This window comes from Giraffa tippelskirchi, chromosome 6 (genome assembly GCF_054371585.1).
Source record: "Giraffa tippelskirchi isolate mGirTip1 chromosome 6, T2T-mGirTip1v1.2.pri, whole genome shotgun sequence".
NCBI lineage: Eukaryota > Metazoa > Chordata > Mammalia > Artiodactyla > Giraffidae > Giraffa > Giraffa tippelskirchi.
Window position 1 is genome coordinate 121,731,428 of NC_137280.1, and position 19,656 is coordinate 121,751,083.

General features: G+C 45.1%; 1 protein-coding gene across 7 annotated transcripts in view; it reads right to left on the reverse strand.

Annotated features, from left to right (window-relative positions):
- SPOCK1 (SPARC (osteonectin), cwcv and kazal like domains proteoglycan 1) overlaps positions 1-19,656 on the reverse strand; it is a 653,451-nt gene that overhangs the window by 183,437 nt on the left and 450,358 nt on the right. For all 7 annotated transcript variants that reach the window (XM_081500638.1, XM_081500637.1, XM_081500636.1 and 4 more), the window contains one exon: positions 8,851-8,965. In XM_081500638.1, coding sequence (XP_081356764.1) covers positions 8,851-8,965 — 115 coding nt within the window. The remainder of the gene's footprint in view (positions 1-8,850; positions 8,966-19,656) is intronic.

Consider the following 19,656-nt stretch of genomic DNA (forward strand, 5'->3'; position numbering starts at 1 on the left):
ATGCCTCACCATGACCTCTCCAAATTGAGCACACCCACCTCAACCTCCTTTTTTCCAATGCATCTCAATTTGATGCATAAAATGTGTCACTCTATGTGACTTGGTGACTAAACCACCACCATGCATTCCTTAATATGTAAGAGCACCAAGAAGCACAGCAACTGCAGCCCAGTGATCTGGGGCAGAACCACAGAGCAGGGAGGTACGCTTAACGCTTTCTAACAAAGCTCTGACAAACCTAGATAGCATATTAAAAAGCAGAGACATTACCTTGCTGAAAAGGTCCATATAGTCAAAGCTATGATTTTTCTAGTAGTCATGTATGGATGTGAGAGTTGGATCATAAAGAAGGCTGAGCACCGAAGAACTGATGCTTTCCAATTGCGGTGCTGGAGAAGACCCTTGAGAGTCCCCTGGACAGCAAGGAGATCAAACCAATCAATCCTAAAAGAAATCAACCCTGAATATTCATTGGAAGGACTGATGTTGAAGCTGAGGCTCCAATACTTTGGGCACCTGATGAAAAGAGCCAACTCCCTAGAAAAAACTCTGATGCTGGGAAAGACTGAGGACAAGAGGAGAAGGGAACGACACAGAACAAGATAACTGGATGGCATCACTGACTCAATGGACATGAGTCTGAGCAAACTCCAGGAGATGCTGAAGGACAGGGAAGCCTGGCCTGCCACAGTCCATGCGGCCACAAAGAGTTGGACACAACTTATCGATTGCAAAACAACGACAGAGACAGGGAGGGGGTGAGAGAGCCATGCTCCATCAGTCCCTGTCAACAGCCACTCCCATCCCCACACATGCTTGGCTCACTAGCTCTCCAGCAGCCTTGCACCTGGGCACGTGTGTCTTCAGAGAATTCCATCATAAAACATTCTCCATCTCCTCCAGAAAGAATCAGGCTCAAAAAGAGAGAGAGAGAGACAAGACTCCTTTGCTTTGGATCCATTAGAAACTGAACTGCCCTCTCTAGCAGGAGGCCCTTCTCTATCAGTGCAGCCCAGGAGGTGGGGTTGGCAGGCTGGCAGAGGGCACTGGAGAGGCTTCTCGCAGGACAGAGGATCTGGTCCCTGAGAGCTACACCCAGAAACTGCCCAGTCAGGCAGGAGACCATGAGACTGACTGAGAGGCCTCACCAAGTAACCCTGCCCTCATCCACCCTGTCTTCAGACACAACTCTGCTTTGGCACCGGCAGTATGGTTAAAAAAAAAAAAAAGAAAGAAAAGAAAGGAAACCAAGGCAGGGCAATATATGGGTCTGGGACATTTTCCTGGCAGATGTGATTTTTACATATTTTTAATGTATTTATGAAACTTGCCTAGTGAATCTGCCTTTCAATGTAAAGTTCTGCCTCTCACTCCTCTCCTGGCTCCAAGGGATTACAGATTCCACATGATGATTCTCATCTCCATTATGAATTGTTTTTGACTCTCTGCTGCTTTGGTCCTCAAGCTCATCTAATCAATACCCTCTGCTTCAGAGAGGAAAACAAAGGTGGGGAGAAGCTAACTGGCTTGCATGAGTTGTTCAGTCTTGCTTAGTGAAGGCCTCAGAAGCAGCTGGGTCGTCAGGGGTGGAGGCGTATGGTACTTCTTTCCTTTGAAAAAATAGCTTTGGTTTAAAGTCATTAAATCTCTGTATTTAAGTGACATGTAGTTTGAATGATTGCTTTTGGAAAAACCACAAAGAGGAAAAATCAATCCAGAATTACTGCTTTTGGCATAGAAAGAAGGAAATGGGGTTAATAGCCGAGTTCCCCGCCAACCCCTCTATAAGAGGAAAGAGTCAGGAGAGAAGTTCCCAGGCGTGTGTGTGGAGGGGATCTACGATTAGGAACAGATGGACTCCTGGGCCGCAGCACTGCAGGCAAAAGTGAACTAGCCAGTTAGAGCTTACACCCATGGCTCCACAGCAAAGGGGGCTGTATCCCTCCATCCTGGTACCAAATCTGTCCCTTATGGCCCTGTGCAACCAAGTGAGTTATTGACGGAAACTCAATAATCCCATCTGTAAAATGGGGATCATAATACAGACCTACAGACCCCTTTGGGAAATCCATAAGGGTGCTTCTGCTCAGTGAGCTGAACACAGTAGTGAGACAGGCTGGGACCTGAGACCCTTGCTGCAATGCTTGCATCTGGACACGTCTCTCCTCTAGCAATTAAATACAAAGAAACTGTAGGGACTAAAAATAACCCTGGGCATATGCAGTTGGGGCAAATTCTGGATGCAAAAGATACCAAGAGACCAAAAAACCCAACTGCCACTTTTGAAGTGCCCGAAGCAAAAACGGTGTTGGCAGTAAAAGCAGGGTACTGCACATGCGCCCTGCACACAACACTACCCAAGGGGTGGGCAAACCATCTAAGCCATCCCTCTGGCCTGAGCCTTGGACACATCCCTACCCTCACCCCATAGAAGGAACAAGCAAGGGAAACTGTTTTTTATTCTCGCTCCCTCCTGCTACAGTAGGGGCCCCAGTAAAGCCTTACCTGAGTTTCTTGTCTGGCCTCTAGTCAATTTCTATTGACTGGGGAAGACCAAGAACCCTGGTCAGTTAAGAGTGGGTGGTCAGCAAGTGGCAGCTCTGAAACCAACCACTCTCCCTATGTTTTCTTCAGCACCTAATGGAAGGTATTTGCAAAACAACAGACCACAGCGGTGGGTTTTCTGTTTAGAAAGGTGACTGATTCAGAAGCGGGCCCACACTCAAAACTCCACTGCACGTATTCCACAAATAGCCTAGAAACAGCATCAAGCCCTCATTAGCACCCTACCTAGACAACATGGCAAGCAAAGATCCTTCGAGGCTAGCATAGAACACAAGGCAATTCGTAGGCCCCTTGGAGAAAGGGTATGAGTGACATACATACAAAATTATAGTAAGGATTGTGGGCATGATTACACTTTGGTAACTGGAAACAATGTCTGGAATTGTGAAGCACCAGAAAGCCATCCAGGTACCTAGGAATCACCCGCCTTCCACGTGGCTGTGTGTCTCCCAAACTGAGACAGACACGTGTGTGTATAATCAACCCGTTCAAAGGCCCTGTAGCAGGAGGCAGTGCTTTGTTGTAAAACAAAACTGAGATGAAATAACCATCATCCTTTCAAATATCCTCTGAGAGTTTGGTATTTGAGGCACATCCTGTGATGTACTTCTCTCTGACCTCAGACACTTTGATTCTGTTTTTCAAGTTCACATAAAAGACAGAGAGCTCTCAGATTGGTCCACTGCACTGCCAGCCTCGACTGGATCTGAATTCTTCACTGGTGCCGAGAACTCGTTGTTATTCCAGATAATTAGGAAGTAGAGATAAAGGGCCATTACGTTAGAGGGGCCTGGCCCACTGGGAAGACCAGCCGTCGGCTCCTTATTTAAAAACAGATTAGTTCCCACTGCTCCCAGAAGGCTTCCAAGGGTACACTCAGACATCGCGAGTCCCACCCTGACATCCTTCCCTGTCATTCATGATGCACGTGCAGAATTTGAGAATGCAGCTTGTCTGGAAGACTTAAAACAAATGCTTCAATTTTCCATTCTCCAAATGAAAATCAATGGCAACAGAGAGGCAAAATCAATGTTCAGCGCTCTGTAGGGAGAAGCCCTCCCCATCTCTCGCCCACCCAGAACAATAAATCAGAATGAGCCATCCCACTGCCAGTGAATTCCTGAGAGCAGATCCCTCTGCAGGTAGTATGACTTTCTGTCCATTTTTTCATTAATCACACCCTAAGAGGGTATTCTCTTTCAGAAGAGCTGAGAGAATATTTTAAAAACTTAAGTTAGGAAGAGTAACACACTGCTGTACTAAAAACTCTTCTTCCCTAAACTGATTTGCCAATAGGATCTTTGGCACCTAAGACCAGAATTTGACTTAACTGTTCCCCAAGGTCCATTTTGCATTATCAAACATTAAAGAATGCTCAGGCACCCCAATGACCTACTCCCCAAAACAAATCATGATCTGCTGTCACCAATGGTTAGCTTATATCCACCACAATGCCATATAAACAAAAATCATATAATTCATATTTTTTGTCCTCTGTCACTCAGCACAATTATTATGAGATTCATCCATGCTGTAACATGTATCAATAGCTTATTCTTTTTTTCATTGTTGAGTATTACTCCATTGCAATGAATATATCACAGCTTGTTATCTATTCACCTGTTGATGAATGTTTAGGCTGTTTCCAGCTTTTAGCTATTACAAGTAAAGCTGCTATGAACATTTGTGAGTCAGCCTTTACATGGACATATGCTTTCATTACATATTCTAGAAACAAACCTTTTGTTGGACATATGTTTTGCAAATATTTTCTCCCAGTGTGGCTTGTCCTTTTATTAGTCTAACAGTGTCTTTTGAAGATCAAAGTTTTTACTTTTGATGAAATCCAATTTGGTGATTTTCTTTTTTTTTCTGGCATTTATAGTTCATGGTTTCTTTGTTCTCTGTTTAAGAAATCTTTATCAATCCCAAGGTTACTACTCTTGCTTCCTTCTAAAAGCTTTATCATCTCAGCTCTTCTATTTAGGTCTATGATCCATTTCAAGTTATTTTTGGTATTGCACACTATATAATCACTAAGATTTATATCTATAAAGTATCATAAAATACTTATTTGTAAGTATCAGTTGACGAGAACCCAATACAAATTGTTATATACAGGATAAACACCACTCGATAAGCAAGTTTTGACACAAACAAATCAATGGACAAAAGTAGAGGAAAGAATGGAAGGCGATGTGCTGGAATATTTTAGTTACTATTTTTAGATTATATGACCATGGTTTGTTTCCTGTTTCTTTTTGTCTATACTTTTCAGTGTTTTCTGTAATGAGCCTCAATTACCATAATATCAAAAATAAATTAGAATGTTAAGAAAAAGTCACCTAAGAGAAGCTTTCATGACCCCAGGTTTCCTTCACACTGCTCTTAAGTGCATCAATGGCCCTCTTAGAGCACCTAAAAGATGAACATGCTACCAAGAATTAACCCTCTCCCCACCCTACTCAATACAGCTCAACAGCAGGAAGAAATAAAATGCAGAATTTCCAAAGAGAATCCTCCAAAGAGAATCTGAGTTTAGCTGAAGTCTCTCAATGAAACCAACCACAAGCCCAATACCATTCTAATACAGGGGGAGTGCTTGCACTGAAATGGCTTGTCCAGCCACCCTGACACCAGGTGGTAACAAATGCGTGTATCAAACCGCTTCTCCACTCACTCAGTCTCCAAGGGCAAAGAAAGCTAATGAATTTCTCTTGTGGATGCACTTACAGTCCTCCCATCTCAACTTGCTTGCAAAGACAGCCCAAGTCCGCAGCCTCACAAGCAGCCCCAGGCTGACCGGCCACCTCTCCATGTGTGTGCGGTCCTGACTGTCTGGCAGGCGGGATTTACCCCTTGAGCTGCTGCAGAGACCAGACTGTCTGATGGGATTGCCTACAGATGTTTCACAGAGAGAAAGATGACTTCCCTGATTGATGAATAAATAAGAGTTGTCAACGCAGCCTCCTTGGTCAGAGGGGATCCCTGAAGCATAATGTGGAAGGATAGATGTTTCATCCAGGAAGATGTCCAAGACCCAAGAAGAGGTGTGTACTGGGCTGATAAGGGCTGAGTAATTCAGCCTCCAAAGGGGAGGGGAGGCAGGCACAACTGCAGAGACCACCACCACAGAGCCCCCCTGGACACAGGCCCGCTCTCCAATCCTAAGGAGGACATGGGCATGCCCCTCAGTCAGAGCCTCCTCTTTGGCTGGTTTTCCAGTCAATGAATGGTACCCATCATCAGAAATGCAGTTTTTGTCCAACTCCTCACCTGCCGTGAATCACAAAGCAGGCAGCAGGCTTCCGTGGGCAGGAAACCCAAACGCCCGAACAAGACAGTGGGCAGGGCCCCTGGAGTGAGCTACTCATTCTCAGGAGCATGCAAATGAAGGGTTTTCTGGCTGCCCTTCCAGAATGAAGCAGACAATAGTAATATCTATTACCATAACTGTTGCAGTCACTGTAAGACTAGTTGTCATTATGTGACACTAAACTATGTACCTCCGTCTTTCTGACCTCTCACAAAAAATACACACAAAATGTTCTATGCAAGCATTAGTAAAACTTACCACCCATAAACCCTCTCTGCAAGAATTACTAAAGGATGTATTCCAGCAAATGGGAAAGAGGAAGGGGGTAAATACTTTCTTTAAACCCAAGTTAGGGTGGAGAAAGCCCAGATTCAGAAAAGTCAAGTAACTTGCCCAGGTCACACAGCTAGAAAGTAGCCAACCTGGGGATGAAGCCTAGAATGGTCTTATTCCCAAATCTATGATCTTAGCCACTGTAACCCTGTAGCCACCAAGAGATGCCAGAGATGAGGAAAACACTTTCAACACAAGCAAAAAAGTGGTGGTGTTTCCAAATAGAAACATGTCATGCCCAGAAAAGCACCATTTACACCTAGATATGCCTGAATACCTGTGAGGTTGTTGCCTCTGTCTCAAACAGATTTGAACTTATAACAAAAAAATCTCTTGTCTGGGACTTACAGACAGGGCTATATTCCAGGAGGAAACAGGGAATGGACTGTCCATGTTACACACACACACACACAAAACCAGATGGTTGAACAACACAACACTATTCCAAGAAGTATTTGGTATTTGCAGCAAAAGAGACCACATTGTTTGTCCTTCAGAGAATGAAGTAGTCTTGTGTGGCAGGAGAATCTAGGAGAGCTTTCTCAGGATACATATGCCTTAGAAGGACTTTTGAAGAATAACAACAACAACAAAATTGTTTTTCACATCCCACTCTGCAGTGATCTAAATTTTCCTTGAGAGTAGAAATAGGGTCTCTTGTTTACCTCTGCAGCCTCAAGGCTAACACAGGCCTGGCACATAGTAGGTACCTAATACCTTTTTGTTAAATGACAAGGAATGAGTAGATAGACAAAACAGATCGAATGATGTGGCCAGGGCATGGTACTGATGAAAAACATAAGCTTTGGAGCTCAACAGTCCTGAGTTGGAATCACAGCTGCCACTTACTAACTATGCAGGCAAATGACCAACTCCTCTCTCTGCCTCAGTTCTCTCATTTTTAGAACGAAGACAAAAATAAGCACCAACTTGACAAAATCCTTGGAGGAATTCAAGGCTACAGGTCCTGAGCACAATGCCTGGCATATACTAGATAGGGTTCAGGGGTGAGATCTGGCTTTAATTCCAGTGAGAACATACGGGAAGAGCGAAGCACGCTACAATACCTTGAATTCCAGTCTTATGCAGACAAAATTTGACTATCGTTAGATGATCACAGAGGCCAGGTCCGAGGCTTCAGGTGCTGGGTTTGCAGGGCTGGAGGGGTTGAGGGCTCTGCTCTGTGCTATCAGGCCACCCTCAAGTGCTGATTCACTGCTGGACTGCCTACCAGGGCATGGGAGCTCCTCACACATGTTCTTAGGAACTGGGGAAACTGAAAGCATGTCCCCAAAGGAGCGGCCACAGGGGCAAGCATCTCAGACTTCAAGAACTAAGAGATGGGATAGGACTCATTCTTCATGGTCCCAGGGTCACACTGGAACTAACCAAAGGGCAAGAGTTATAACAAGGCAGATTTATCGGAAAGGCTACTCTTCTTTGCCTAAGTTTATGGGGCAGTGCAAGTAAATAGCTGAGAAAGTCACCAAAGCCAAGTGATAATATCTAAGCGTGTGTAACTCCAATGCCTCTTGCTGCATCTCTCCACTATAGAGTCAGTACAGGGACAACAGCGGGAATGGCACCGAAATCACCTTTCTTCCACCCCCATCCCATCCAACCCCATTCTTGAAGAAAGCCTGTTGGGTGCATGCGTGTGTGTGTGTGTGTGTGTCTGTATGTTTTCTTACTTCAAGTATTTCTGAAGGACTGAAGGCAGAAGTAGCCTGAATTCAAAGGCTCATTTGTAAAAGCCTAAGCTCCAGTATTTTGGTCATCTGATGCAAACAGACAATTCACTGGAAAAGTCCCTGATGCTGGGAAAGATTGAGCACAGAAGGAGAAGAGAGTGTCAGAGGATGAGATGGCTGGACGGCATCACTGATGCAATGAACATGAACTTGGGTAAACTCTGGGAGGTGGTGAGGGAGAGGGAGGCCTGGTATGCTGCAATCCACGGTGTTGCAAAGAGTCAGACACGACTGGGTGACTGAACAACAACAAAGCCCAGTAGATGCTCAGAATGGGTGGGGGGTACAGGACAAAGGCTTTAACAACCCTGAAAATGAAGGGAGAGACTTCCTCCTGAGCTGGGGAAGGGGGTATCACATGCTTCTCCCTGAGTAAACAGGAAGACACGTTCTCAGGGGGAATACTGGTGTGGCTGTCTTGAGGAAGCAGGACCCCAAACCAGGACTCTCAGCCTGGCAAAGATTCCCACATCCCATGGAGCACTGAAGCAGATAAATCCCCAACTCTGACTTTAACGGACCTTCAAGGATTATCATGGGGTGCATGTCTATGGCAACCAGGAGACTAAAGAGAAAAATCCTAGATCCTGAGGTCATCCAAGGAGGAGGAACAGCCCCCCACAATGACCAGGAAGGGGTTTTCTGTTCATCTGCTTGGATGAGGGCTCAGAGTCAGATAAAGTTGATTCAAAGGAAATTAAAAGGTTAACTTTCTTTGCAAATGTGTTTGAGAACTGAGATGCATACCACAGCAAGACTGCATGTACCATGTACCACATAAGGCACAGATCAAACACCTGTCCCCTGCCTACCCCTTGTCCCCCAGCCAGAGGTCAGGTTCCCCAGATCTGGTGGCTGGAGAACACCTTGGAGCCCTTGGCTTACCTGGGGAGCAGGTGCTTGCGGCTGACACACAGGGCAGTCTGGTAGTCCTGGGTCACACACACCTTATGAGGGCTGCATTTCACCTTCAGGCAGGGATCTTTTGATGGGTCCAGGGCTGAGGCAAAGAAAGCAAGAAAAGAAGAGTTAGGACCTCCAGGTAAATTTAATTTATACTTATACTCAAATAAACAAGTGGCAAACAAACAGACCATGTGTTTGCACTCGCACTGTTTACTTAGGCTGGCGGGAATTAGAATAAAAACCCAAACCAGGGGGAATTCTGTGTCTATGCCACGTGTTTTTCTTCAACATCAGGATAGCAATTCTTTTGTGCTTTGGGAGTTTCAGTATCTTCATCTTGGCCAGGAATTACTTTAGAACCCTGTGTGTTCCAAGGACCAAAAGCTACATTCCACTCTTTGGTTCTTTGTCTGTCACTGCTTTATATGACCTTGCGCCCAATTTTACTTATTTCCTATAATGTACAATGTCCCAGAGGATGGACAGTTTGCCTTCAGTTCCATCAACATGCACTGTGAGCATCCATCAGCCTATTTTAAGTTTTGTGAAGAACTTCAGGATGTACAAGACAGTTATGAGCCACACAAACTTGTGATATAATTGGGTGGGTGGGTGGGGGGGAAAGCTGACACATAAATATTTATTGTGCAGGGGAGAATTAAACAAAGGCCATGACAGGCATGTAAAATGATAACAGAGCTTGAAAGAATAAGAGAGATCAATTTCTGGGGCAAGGATTAATGAAGCATTAATATATGAGTTGGATCTTGAGGGATGGGCGGGATGGTAAAAAGCTAAATGAGAAGAGGCAAGCTAGGCAGAGCAGTCAGGCATACTCCAGGGTGAGGAGGCACATCTGGGGAGCCCTCAGATATCCCATCTGACTAGAAAGTGTGGGCTTTGGGGGTGGGAATAACAAGGGTGGTGTTGATTCAGCGGAGTCACTGGAGAAGGGTCTTGAGAGCCAGCACACCATATACGGCAGCACTTTCTAGAACAGGCAGAGTAGCCAGCCCCTGGCTAGGCAACGCCCCACAGGTTGAGCTGTACATGCTCCTTAGAGCAAAAAGGCCACAGGGAGCTCCTGCAAAACAAAAGCAACAGTGCCATCTCCCAGCTCCGGGGTCAAAATCCTATCAGGTGGTCAGTCTGTCATGGCTGCTCTCCACAATCAGGTGAGGTCTCGCTCCCACGTCCTCCCCCAACACACGTTCCATTAAACAAATCTGCATCCCAAGTAGGGAAAGCAAAACGACTCTAAGAAATATTAATACCATGCCCCCTCAACCCTGGGGCCCCTCAGCGATCATGAACGCTCTGCCCTTAGAGGATGTCAGGATTCCTGTCAGGCCACCCAGGCCTGGAATCTCAATCATTTTCTTCCTAAGGCCCCAGGGAACTCTACAAGGGACCTGAACACACTACATCTGAAGGTATTTCTTCCTGGGGCTTGAATTGCTCAGGGAGGCTCCGTCCACTGAAGCAGCTTCAACTTCTGCAAACAGAAACCAGGTTCATTTGCAGGCCAGTCAGGTGAGCAACAAGACCCAGGCCTTGGTCCCAGGGGAGTCACCTGGTAGAGCCTACTCCCCAGGGGGTGTGCCTAGCTGCCTAGCATTTAGCAGTAGGAAATGGACTGCAAGACAGAGAGATCCTACAGGGACAGGGCGCTCACTCTGAGCTCTTAAACTAAGGGCGTCCCCTCTGGGAAGTGAGTGGCAGGGGCCTGTGTCTGGCCTCAGAGTCTTCCGAGGCTGGGCCTTCCAGAAACTTGCAGCAGGAACTTCCTGGCTCCAGGTGGAATTCTCTGGCTTCCTGGGATGTCCTCATGAGGAGCCAGGAGGCCAGTGCATTTCAGGACAGCGGCCTTCTCCCTGTGCACTGCCCTCCAACCCCCACCTAGGGCTCCAGCCTAGCCAGCTGTGACTCGTTCTCCAAGACACACAGCACAGAGCTACCAGTGCATGACAAATGGATGACCGCTGAGAATGGCCATGCCAGTCCTTTACTGCCTTTCTCACACTCCTAGTCACCACAGGATGAAGACAGACACTTAGGGACCTGAAGAAATAGGGGGATCAGACCCCAGAAGAAACGTGGGGACCTGGCAGCCCCAGCCACAGGAACCAAGTGAAGTATTTCCCTGACAGGTGCTAAGCGTTGTAGACCCTTTGGGATTGCCACTGGAGTAGATCTCAGAGATGGAGAACACCAGGCTGGCCAAGGGCAATGGATGTCAAAATATGCAGGACTATATGGCAAGCCTTATCACCCAAGTTAAGCTTCTTTTAGCTTTTGCAGCCAACTTCACAGACATGCGCCATCCACACTGGGGTCCAGATGACCCCAGTGAATAGTGAGATCTCAAGGAAAGTGAGTCCGCTGAGAGGAGTAGGAAGGAGCAGAGCCTCTAGACACAGTGATCCAAGTGAATGCTGCCTCCACTGCTTCCTAACCTCCTACACCTCAGTTTCCTCTTCTGTGAAATGGGATAACAGTGGTCCCTACTATTGCTTTAGATTGTCATCAGGATGAAATAAGTCCATCTTTATAAGTGCTGCCAACAAACCTGGGAACATGTTAAGTGCCTCATAGGTGTCTGTTATTTTGTGTGTCTGGATTTCATTCCCAGAGTGAATAATAAGCCTTCAAAATAACCAGAATGATAGCTCACACGTATCTAGTGCTTTTGACATGCAGGCAGTGAACTAAGCCCTCTAATTGGATTACTGTACTGTGCCCATTGTATAAAGCAAACAGGAGGGATGTTCAGCATATGACACCTGGTTGGCTGACTCCAGAACCCAAACTCCTCACCACGATACGCCAGTGGCATGAAAAGTACCCAGAGTCTCCTAAAAAAAGGTTGATGTGGGGCTTCCCTGGTGGCTCAGTGGTAAAGAATCTGCTTGCCAATGCAGGAGACACAGGTTCGATCCCTGATCCAGGAAGATCCCATATCCCAGGGAGCAACTAAGCCCATGCGCAACAACTACTGAGCCTGCACGCCTACAGCCCCTGCTCTGCAACAGGAGAAGCCACCACAATGAGAAGCCCGCACAACAACGGAAGAGGAGCCCCTGCTCTCCACAACTACAGAAAGGCCCTCACCGCAATGAAGACCCAGCATATAAAATCATAAATATAAAAATTATATTTATAAAAAAAAAGGCTGACGTGGGGCCCTATCTCACACGAACTATTGAGCCCAGATGCACCTGTTCTTGAGAGGCCTCCAGGGCAGACTGAGTCTTCAGGAATAAAAGCAAGGGGTATCCAGGGGGGCTGGTGCTGTCAAGGCTGGGTCACATGGCCTCGGCATCCCCCCAAGAATAGGAGAATGCCCACAGTGGGCAATTGTGCCCTCTGTCTACCCCCTCTGAAGGCAGCAACCCCTCAAAGGAGTCACGTGGTCAGAGGCGGTCAATTTTCTTTCTGCAACCTTGCCATCTGTTACTCTACCATTAGGCTAATACTATAGATCACCCTACTCCAATTATTTTGTTTTCTTTTTTGTAATTTTTTTACAACAGCTCTTTATTTCTTTTGGCCACATAGTGCAGCATAGTGTACACAGTCCCTAGTTCCCAGACCGGGGACTGAAACTGAACCCCCTGCTTTGGAAGCATGGAGTCTTAACCTGTGGACTATCAGGGAAATCCTCGCTCCTCCAATTTTTGAAGCTAACATTTCTCAAAAAAAATAAATGAAAATTTAAAGACACTCCAACCAGAAATACTAATAAATAAAAATCATCAGCTATTTAACTCTATACGCATACTTACTTAACGATTTGCATATAGAAATCAAGACTGCTAAAAATTAATTACCAGGTTCTGAATACTTCAAACATGTATGGGAATTATTTAGAGTAAATGAACTTCACAGAACAACAAAACAGTAACAAATCAAGCTGTCGGCGTTTATTTAATCACCAGGACGCATCTTGTTTTTGAAAAACAGCAGACTCAGGACTGAAAGGGGATAAAGATGGTGATGGAGCATGCCACTTCCATGTAAATGCTGCCTTTCCAATGTGCTCTTTCCAGCACCCCTGAGGCTGTGGTGACTGACAGGCACCCACACCTGTACTGGGCAGGGTGGTGCAGCTCCACTTTCTAGAGGAAATAATAGGAGACCAGAATAATAAGTGGTATTTGAGAGGTCTTTTAATAAGGTGCAGGGAAACCATGCAGGGGAGGAGGTAGTGACAGAGGGCTGAGAGTGAGTGATAACCCTGACCAGAGGCAGCAGCCTCCTTGCCAAGGTGCTAATGGTTTCTACAGACTGTGCTCCAAGTTTCTCTCTCCCCCAGCACATGCCTGGTGATAAGACTCAGCAATCCCCACAAGATGCCAAAGCCCTGCCCCCTCCATTTCTATCAAATACCTGCAGGACTCATGTGGATTCAAGCAAGAGAGTATGCCCAACAGGTACCCACGGAAGGTTAATTGCATCTTTCCTGCCCATTCACGAAAACCAATCAAGTGTCAACTGGCATAGGATACGTGTCCAGTTAATTTTTTCAATAATTTTACAAAACATTTTTCAAAGGAAAAAAAGAATGAATTAATTGAAACAAATTTGTCAAGCTGAAAAACATCAAATTCAAAAGCCAGTTAATTACAGGCTTCATGTAAGGTTTTTTTAATTAATTTTATTTTTTAAGTTCACTGCTTGGTCTCAATTAAGGTAGTGATATTTTAATTACTGTAACTGTTTCAGAACTTATTTTTCAGTATGAGTTAATTTTTAACTAGCTATGTTGATTTTAAAATTCTAAATCAAGTCTTTTTGCTGTCCTCGGGCACATCCTATAAGCTCACTGGCAAATGGTTATAATACCTGGAAGAGCAGAGCAGGGTACCACCTCAAAGATGCTGGGATGAGAGGATGTTCCATTCTGTGGGCTGAACAATGGGTCCCTGAGAGTTACCCAGGGATGTGACATATGCTAGGGTTTACTTACTCTGTTAACATTTGCAGAGAAAATTTTAGGCTGGCACTTCTTCTAGAGTGAACAGGATGTCATTCCTGCCCTTTGGAAGCTCAAAGCTCAACAGAGTAGACAGGTAATACGAGAATTAGTTCTGTACACTATGGGAGATAAGAAAGATAGTACTGCATCCAGCCTTTCAGTGGGTTAGGTGAGACTTCCCGGACAGACTGGTATCTATGGAAAAGTGGGTTTAACCCAGGTAGTAGGATGAGGAAGAACACTCCAGGGAAGAAGAAACTCCCTTTTCAGATGTAAGAGAAATGGTGGCAAGTCTGGGGAATGGCAACATTTCATCAGGCTGGAAGCAGGTTAGAGCAGGTATGGGATGAGATGGCAGTCATCATGGGGGGCCTTGAAACCACAATGAGGACTCTGGGGGGCCATGGCCACCAAGTTCCCTAGTGATGACAAACACGGCACACCCTCCTGTGCTGAAGCTGGTGGAGAGGGGGTAGGAAGAGAAAACCTTTTGTATACATTTTACATGGAAAGCGGTCCTTTGATAAGAACAGACACATTGCACACTCTCACCCTACAAATGAGAGGCAGTGTCAGAGTAGGGGGCCCAGTGGTCACCTCTTAGTGCCCCCTTTCCTCCTCTGAGGAACATCCATGACCCCCTTCCCTGGGGCCATGAAGCTGCACAGGATTCTGGAAGGCAACCAGGCTGCCTGGTAAAACCAAGAAGTCAAAATTTCATCTAAAACCACCATGTGGACTCATGGTCCTCTCCGGTGACTTGTGGAAACTTCCTCTGACAGAAGGCCACTCAATTTGCAAAGAGTTGACAAATTAATGACTGTTTGCTATCTCCCTGTTCCTTTTAAGGTTGCTCTCTGCCCAAATCATGCTCATGTGAGGTTCATTCTGAAGAGCAAAGACACTCCCAGTGATTCATTAGGAGTGACTTAATGGATGATTGACAACGAAATTACTCCAAACTGCTAAAACCTTGTCAAGCTAAGATCCCAAACATTTATTACAGCTTGTCTGTCCCCATGGTAACCCGTGCATGCATCTTGCTTCCCCCACCTCTCCAGAGGGGCTTGTTTACTAGCTGACGACATAGCCTCACTGAATACAAAACAGAAAATTCCACCCATAGGATTTTGCTGGAACCACGGAAGAATGGCAGATTGGAAAGACTCTGTCTCTGTTCTCAGTTTTCGTATCAAGGATTTGGCCATGCTCTTTGAGATTGAACAAAGGGGCTTTTGGCCGTGTGTCTAAACAGGACAGGTGAGTAATATAGAAGGCTGGATGTGTGTGCCTAAAAACTGGAGGATGGAAGTGGGCAGGGACACAGGACAGATAAGGACAAAGAGGAAGAGAATAAAAAGGTGCTTCCAACCAGAAATACTCTCCTGGGAAAAGATTTTTTCTTTCCCTTTCAAACCAAGGGTTTGAAGACATTATAACTAAAAGTATCCTCTCTCTTATAGTAGTCTGTGTGTGTTTGCAGGAGATGGTATAAACTATGAAAAGCCTTTTCAGAGGGCAATTTTTCAACCATGTCTTTAATTGCTAACAACCATAAAACATAAGTACGACAGGTGTTTATCATTCCCTCAACTTTTGATACATATGAAAATTTAAATAATAAATGGAAAGAAGGGCAAAAGGAAATATCCAACGACCTAGCAGATGAAAGTGTTAGGCAAAAACATACCTTTATGGTCTACAATAAGGGGAAACTGTAAACAACTTGAATGTTCATCTATATCCATCCGCTCAGATTGCTACAAAATACCAGAGATTCGGTGGCCTTGAATAACAGAAATTTATTGTCTCACAGTTCTGGAGGCTGACAGGCTGAGATGAGGGCCCCAATGTGGTCAGTTTCTGGTGAGGGCTCTCTTCCTGGCTTATATACAACCACCTTTTCACTGTGTCCTCACATGGGTTTCTCTAGGTGGACTCACAGAGCGAGCAAGCTCCCTGATGCTGCCTTTGATAATGACCCCTGTCCTACTGTATCAGGGTGCCACCCTGAGGACCTCATTTCACCTTAATTACTTCCGTAAAGACTCCCTCTCCAAATACAGCCACAACAAGGATTATGGCTTCGACATAAGCATTTCGTCCACAACACCATCTACAGGGAAATGGTTATCTTAATCACAAGACATCCATTTACGAAATATTGTCCACCTACTATAAAGGAATAAGTAGGTTTATATGTATTAACATAGGTAGATGTTTACGGTATATTAAGTGAAAGAGGAAGGTAAAGATGAGAAAATGGATTTGAAATGGATAAGTAGCTTTCTGACAATACATGGCTAATAAATGGCAAAGCCAGTGCTCAAAATCAGGGCTGTCTACATCCAAAGGAGACGTGCTTTCCATTTTCCATCCTGCTTCCTTTGAAAAGAAGCACCAGCCTCAGCCTCTACCACTCACACACCACGGCCCTCAGCTTCTCCTGAATGTCCTTTGTCTTCTGGGGCTGTCCCTGAGATAAGCTGTGAAGCAATGCAGACTGCCTGTGCCTGCGGGCCACCACCACTCCAGCCTGTCACTCAGCAGCCTACAGAAGGCACAGTCTCCTGCTTCCTGGAGAATCTCTACATCAGGGAGACAATGAGTCATGACCATCGCCGGAGGCAAGAGCAAGTTTCCAGCCCTGGGAGATGACAGCACTCTTGCCTCTGAGATATGAGTTAAGGATGTACTGTTCGGGGCTGGAACAGCAGTGGCGGGGAAGAGCTTTAACAACCCCTCCTCCCCGGCCCCCTCCACCGCCGTTCATGTGCAAAATGAGACACTATTAGCAAACGGATAAGTCCAACATGGCTAATTTACACATCCTGATCATTTGACATGAATGCATTAAGATGTGTCCACTAGAGCAGCTGTGAAAACAGTCGTCATAAAATCACAGGCCACAAAATGTTATCAGTCAGTGTCCCTTTCTTACAACTTTTATTCAGTGCCTCCCCCCATCCCCCAGCTGCTCTGGGATGCTGAAGGCAAGGACCCTTACCCTGCATTTTCACCAAGAAATTGATTTCCCTTCAAAAGAGGGATGGAGAAGAGGAAGAAAATGGAGAGGCGAGGAGAAGAACTGAGGGGGGGAAAGGGAAGAAAAGAGCATTTTATTACATCAAGCATCATCCCATCAGGGGGCTGACAACCGAGACAGTGACATCAACCAGCCTGCAGAATAATGTACTATTATTCTAATTCACCACTGAGGTAACTGATACAGAGATCAGTTTAATATGAATTAACTCATGAGGAAATTGATGATGTTGAGTAACCTGTCCATGGTCACACAGCCTGCAAGTCTGGATTTCAATCTAGGTGAGTCTCACAGCAAAGGTGATACTTGGAGCCACCACACCACTCATGAGAAGAGCTTATGATGGGGGATAAAAGTAATGATTACAGTGCCCCTCTGTCCACCTCCCCTGAGAATCACATCACCCTTAGGATCCCCATGAGGACTGCCTTCTGTGAAGAAAACATGGTACCCACAGAAGTCAAACCCAAATGCTTGGATATGTGAATAAACTTACATGATTTTTATAATGAATACAAAAGTCAAAGTTTCTTTCCAAGTCAATGTTGATGTCCAGTGAACTTAACTTTCTCTCTTTCTCTCTCTGACGTAAGAAACAACATGAACAAGCGAGCCTTGTGGTTCCTTCTGTGAGTGGGTTTTGAGAGGCATGTATATGGTTCACGTCACTGTGTGCGGATGTTCAGTTTACCTGGTGGTGACATGGGACCAGACAAGGCAGCATGATCAATGGACCGGAGAACGGTCATAGCTCTCAATAGAGGGACAAGACACCACGCACAGAGAAATCTTAACCTTCTCATCCATTAAAACGGCCAGAATTTACTAAAATGTTGTAATAGTGAAAGCTCTTGGGTTCTATTTCACTGTAATTGACAGAAATTATTCATCAGACATTTATGAACAAAGAAGACAGAACTACTTGACACCAGTTCCACCACCTCGGAAAATAAGAGGATATAAAAAGCACAATAAAAATCAAATATTTCCAGGAAAAAGGTATACTTAAAAGAGTTCTAAGAATTCTACAGCTCATAAAGTCTAGCTTTTGTACATGGGCCTCACTTCAATGCAATTAAAGCTCTTATAAAACACATAGCTTTTCCCAGAGAACTAACTCCTTTGGTGCTAATGAGCATGATTCTACATTATTCTGCAGCCATAGTAGCTGACCATAGTAGAATGGAGAAATTAAAAGACTCTACAAATTAAAAAAAAAATTATTGTACCTAGAATATTGCCCAAGGGTTTGGATCAGAGAGGCATGAGTTTGAGAGGAGAGGCACAGTGTATCTTGACGAGTCATTCACCTCGTTAGGATTCAGTTGCAGATGGACAGACCTGCCTTACTGGAGTGTTGTGAGGACCTGATGAGATAATGCATGAAAGGTGCTGAGCACAGGGCTTGGTAGAGGTCCATGTTATCATCCTCTTACTAGCTCTTCAGGTAAAGGTAATGTACACCTAGGGCAGGGATCCTGGGCATTTCAGAGACTCAAGATCCTGGAGCTGTGATGCTGTTTAGCCTTTCCAGTCTCAAATGTGAGATTCACCTCCACAGGAAGAAGCATGAAAACTTCTTTTTGAACATCAAGCTCAGGGTCCAATTGACTCAGAACCCCTTTGCTGATTAACCAGATCTGCACCACTGCTGAAGCCAATGTGTGGACAACTAAGGCATTCCTGTATCTCTAGTGGAGCTGAGCTCTGCTTTGTCTCATGTCAGAGACTGTAAGGTCTGGAAATGAAGAATAAAAATCTTTCCTTCCCCTAAATTATGTTCACTAAGAACACAACCTTCATGGTCATACTTTTTTTTTTTTCTTTTTTGAGAGAAAGTCTTTGGGCTTTGAACAATTCTACTGGAGAATCAAGGAGTTTGAGTGATAAGGTGTCCTAAGGGCCTACATTCAAGCACCACTGGTGAAAAGCTAGGGGGAAAAGAAAGAGAATAATGAAGGAGAGAGGATCTGGCAAACAGCGTTGATCCCAGTAGCCAAGGGCTTGGGGACAAATGGACAGCAAAGTTCAGCCTGGCAGGTTTGGTGGACAAAGCTGGTGCTTTTGGATCCTCAGCTACTGGGCATCCATTGGGTTGCTTTTCACCCTGACCTACAGAAGCTGGCAGGAGCAGGTGTTAACTGAAACCAGAACAGTAAAGACTGTGGGGAAAACCTACCCCAGATCGGAGACCGAAATGCTCAAATGACCTCACAGAGCCTTTTGCCATGTTGCATTCTCAGGAGCAGAAGCTGTGCGCCAAGCGTGAGTTAAGCAACATGGTGTTCATTCACTGGAAACTCCCAAAAAACCTAAAAATCAGTGAAAAATAGGCACTCCCACACTATATGTATCTATCACAGCCCCGTCTCCTCTTCCTGTTTTTCACAATCTAATCTAGTCCTTGTTTCTCAGACTGTGGTGGGCCAAGAAGAATGCAAATTCACAATGACTACCCCTGCAACATCTATTTTACTAGATGGTGGGTAATTTTAAACTTTTTTTTTTAATTAAGACAGTCACTGGTCTACCATGGACTAGAATGCAAAATTCACATAAGCTCATATCAAAAAGGCTTCCAAAATGTATGGGCTCACAGTGAATTGTGCCTCCTGAGTCTGAGAGTAGATATTTGCTCTTACTTGCCATTAGGGGCATTTGGTAGAAAAGTTTGAGAAGTGTTTCAAGGATTTACTGAGTTTAAAGGGTCCTAGAAGGAAGCAGAGAGCTCTCCAGGGTACTGATATGTAAGGTGGAAAAT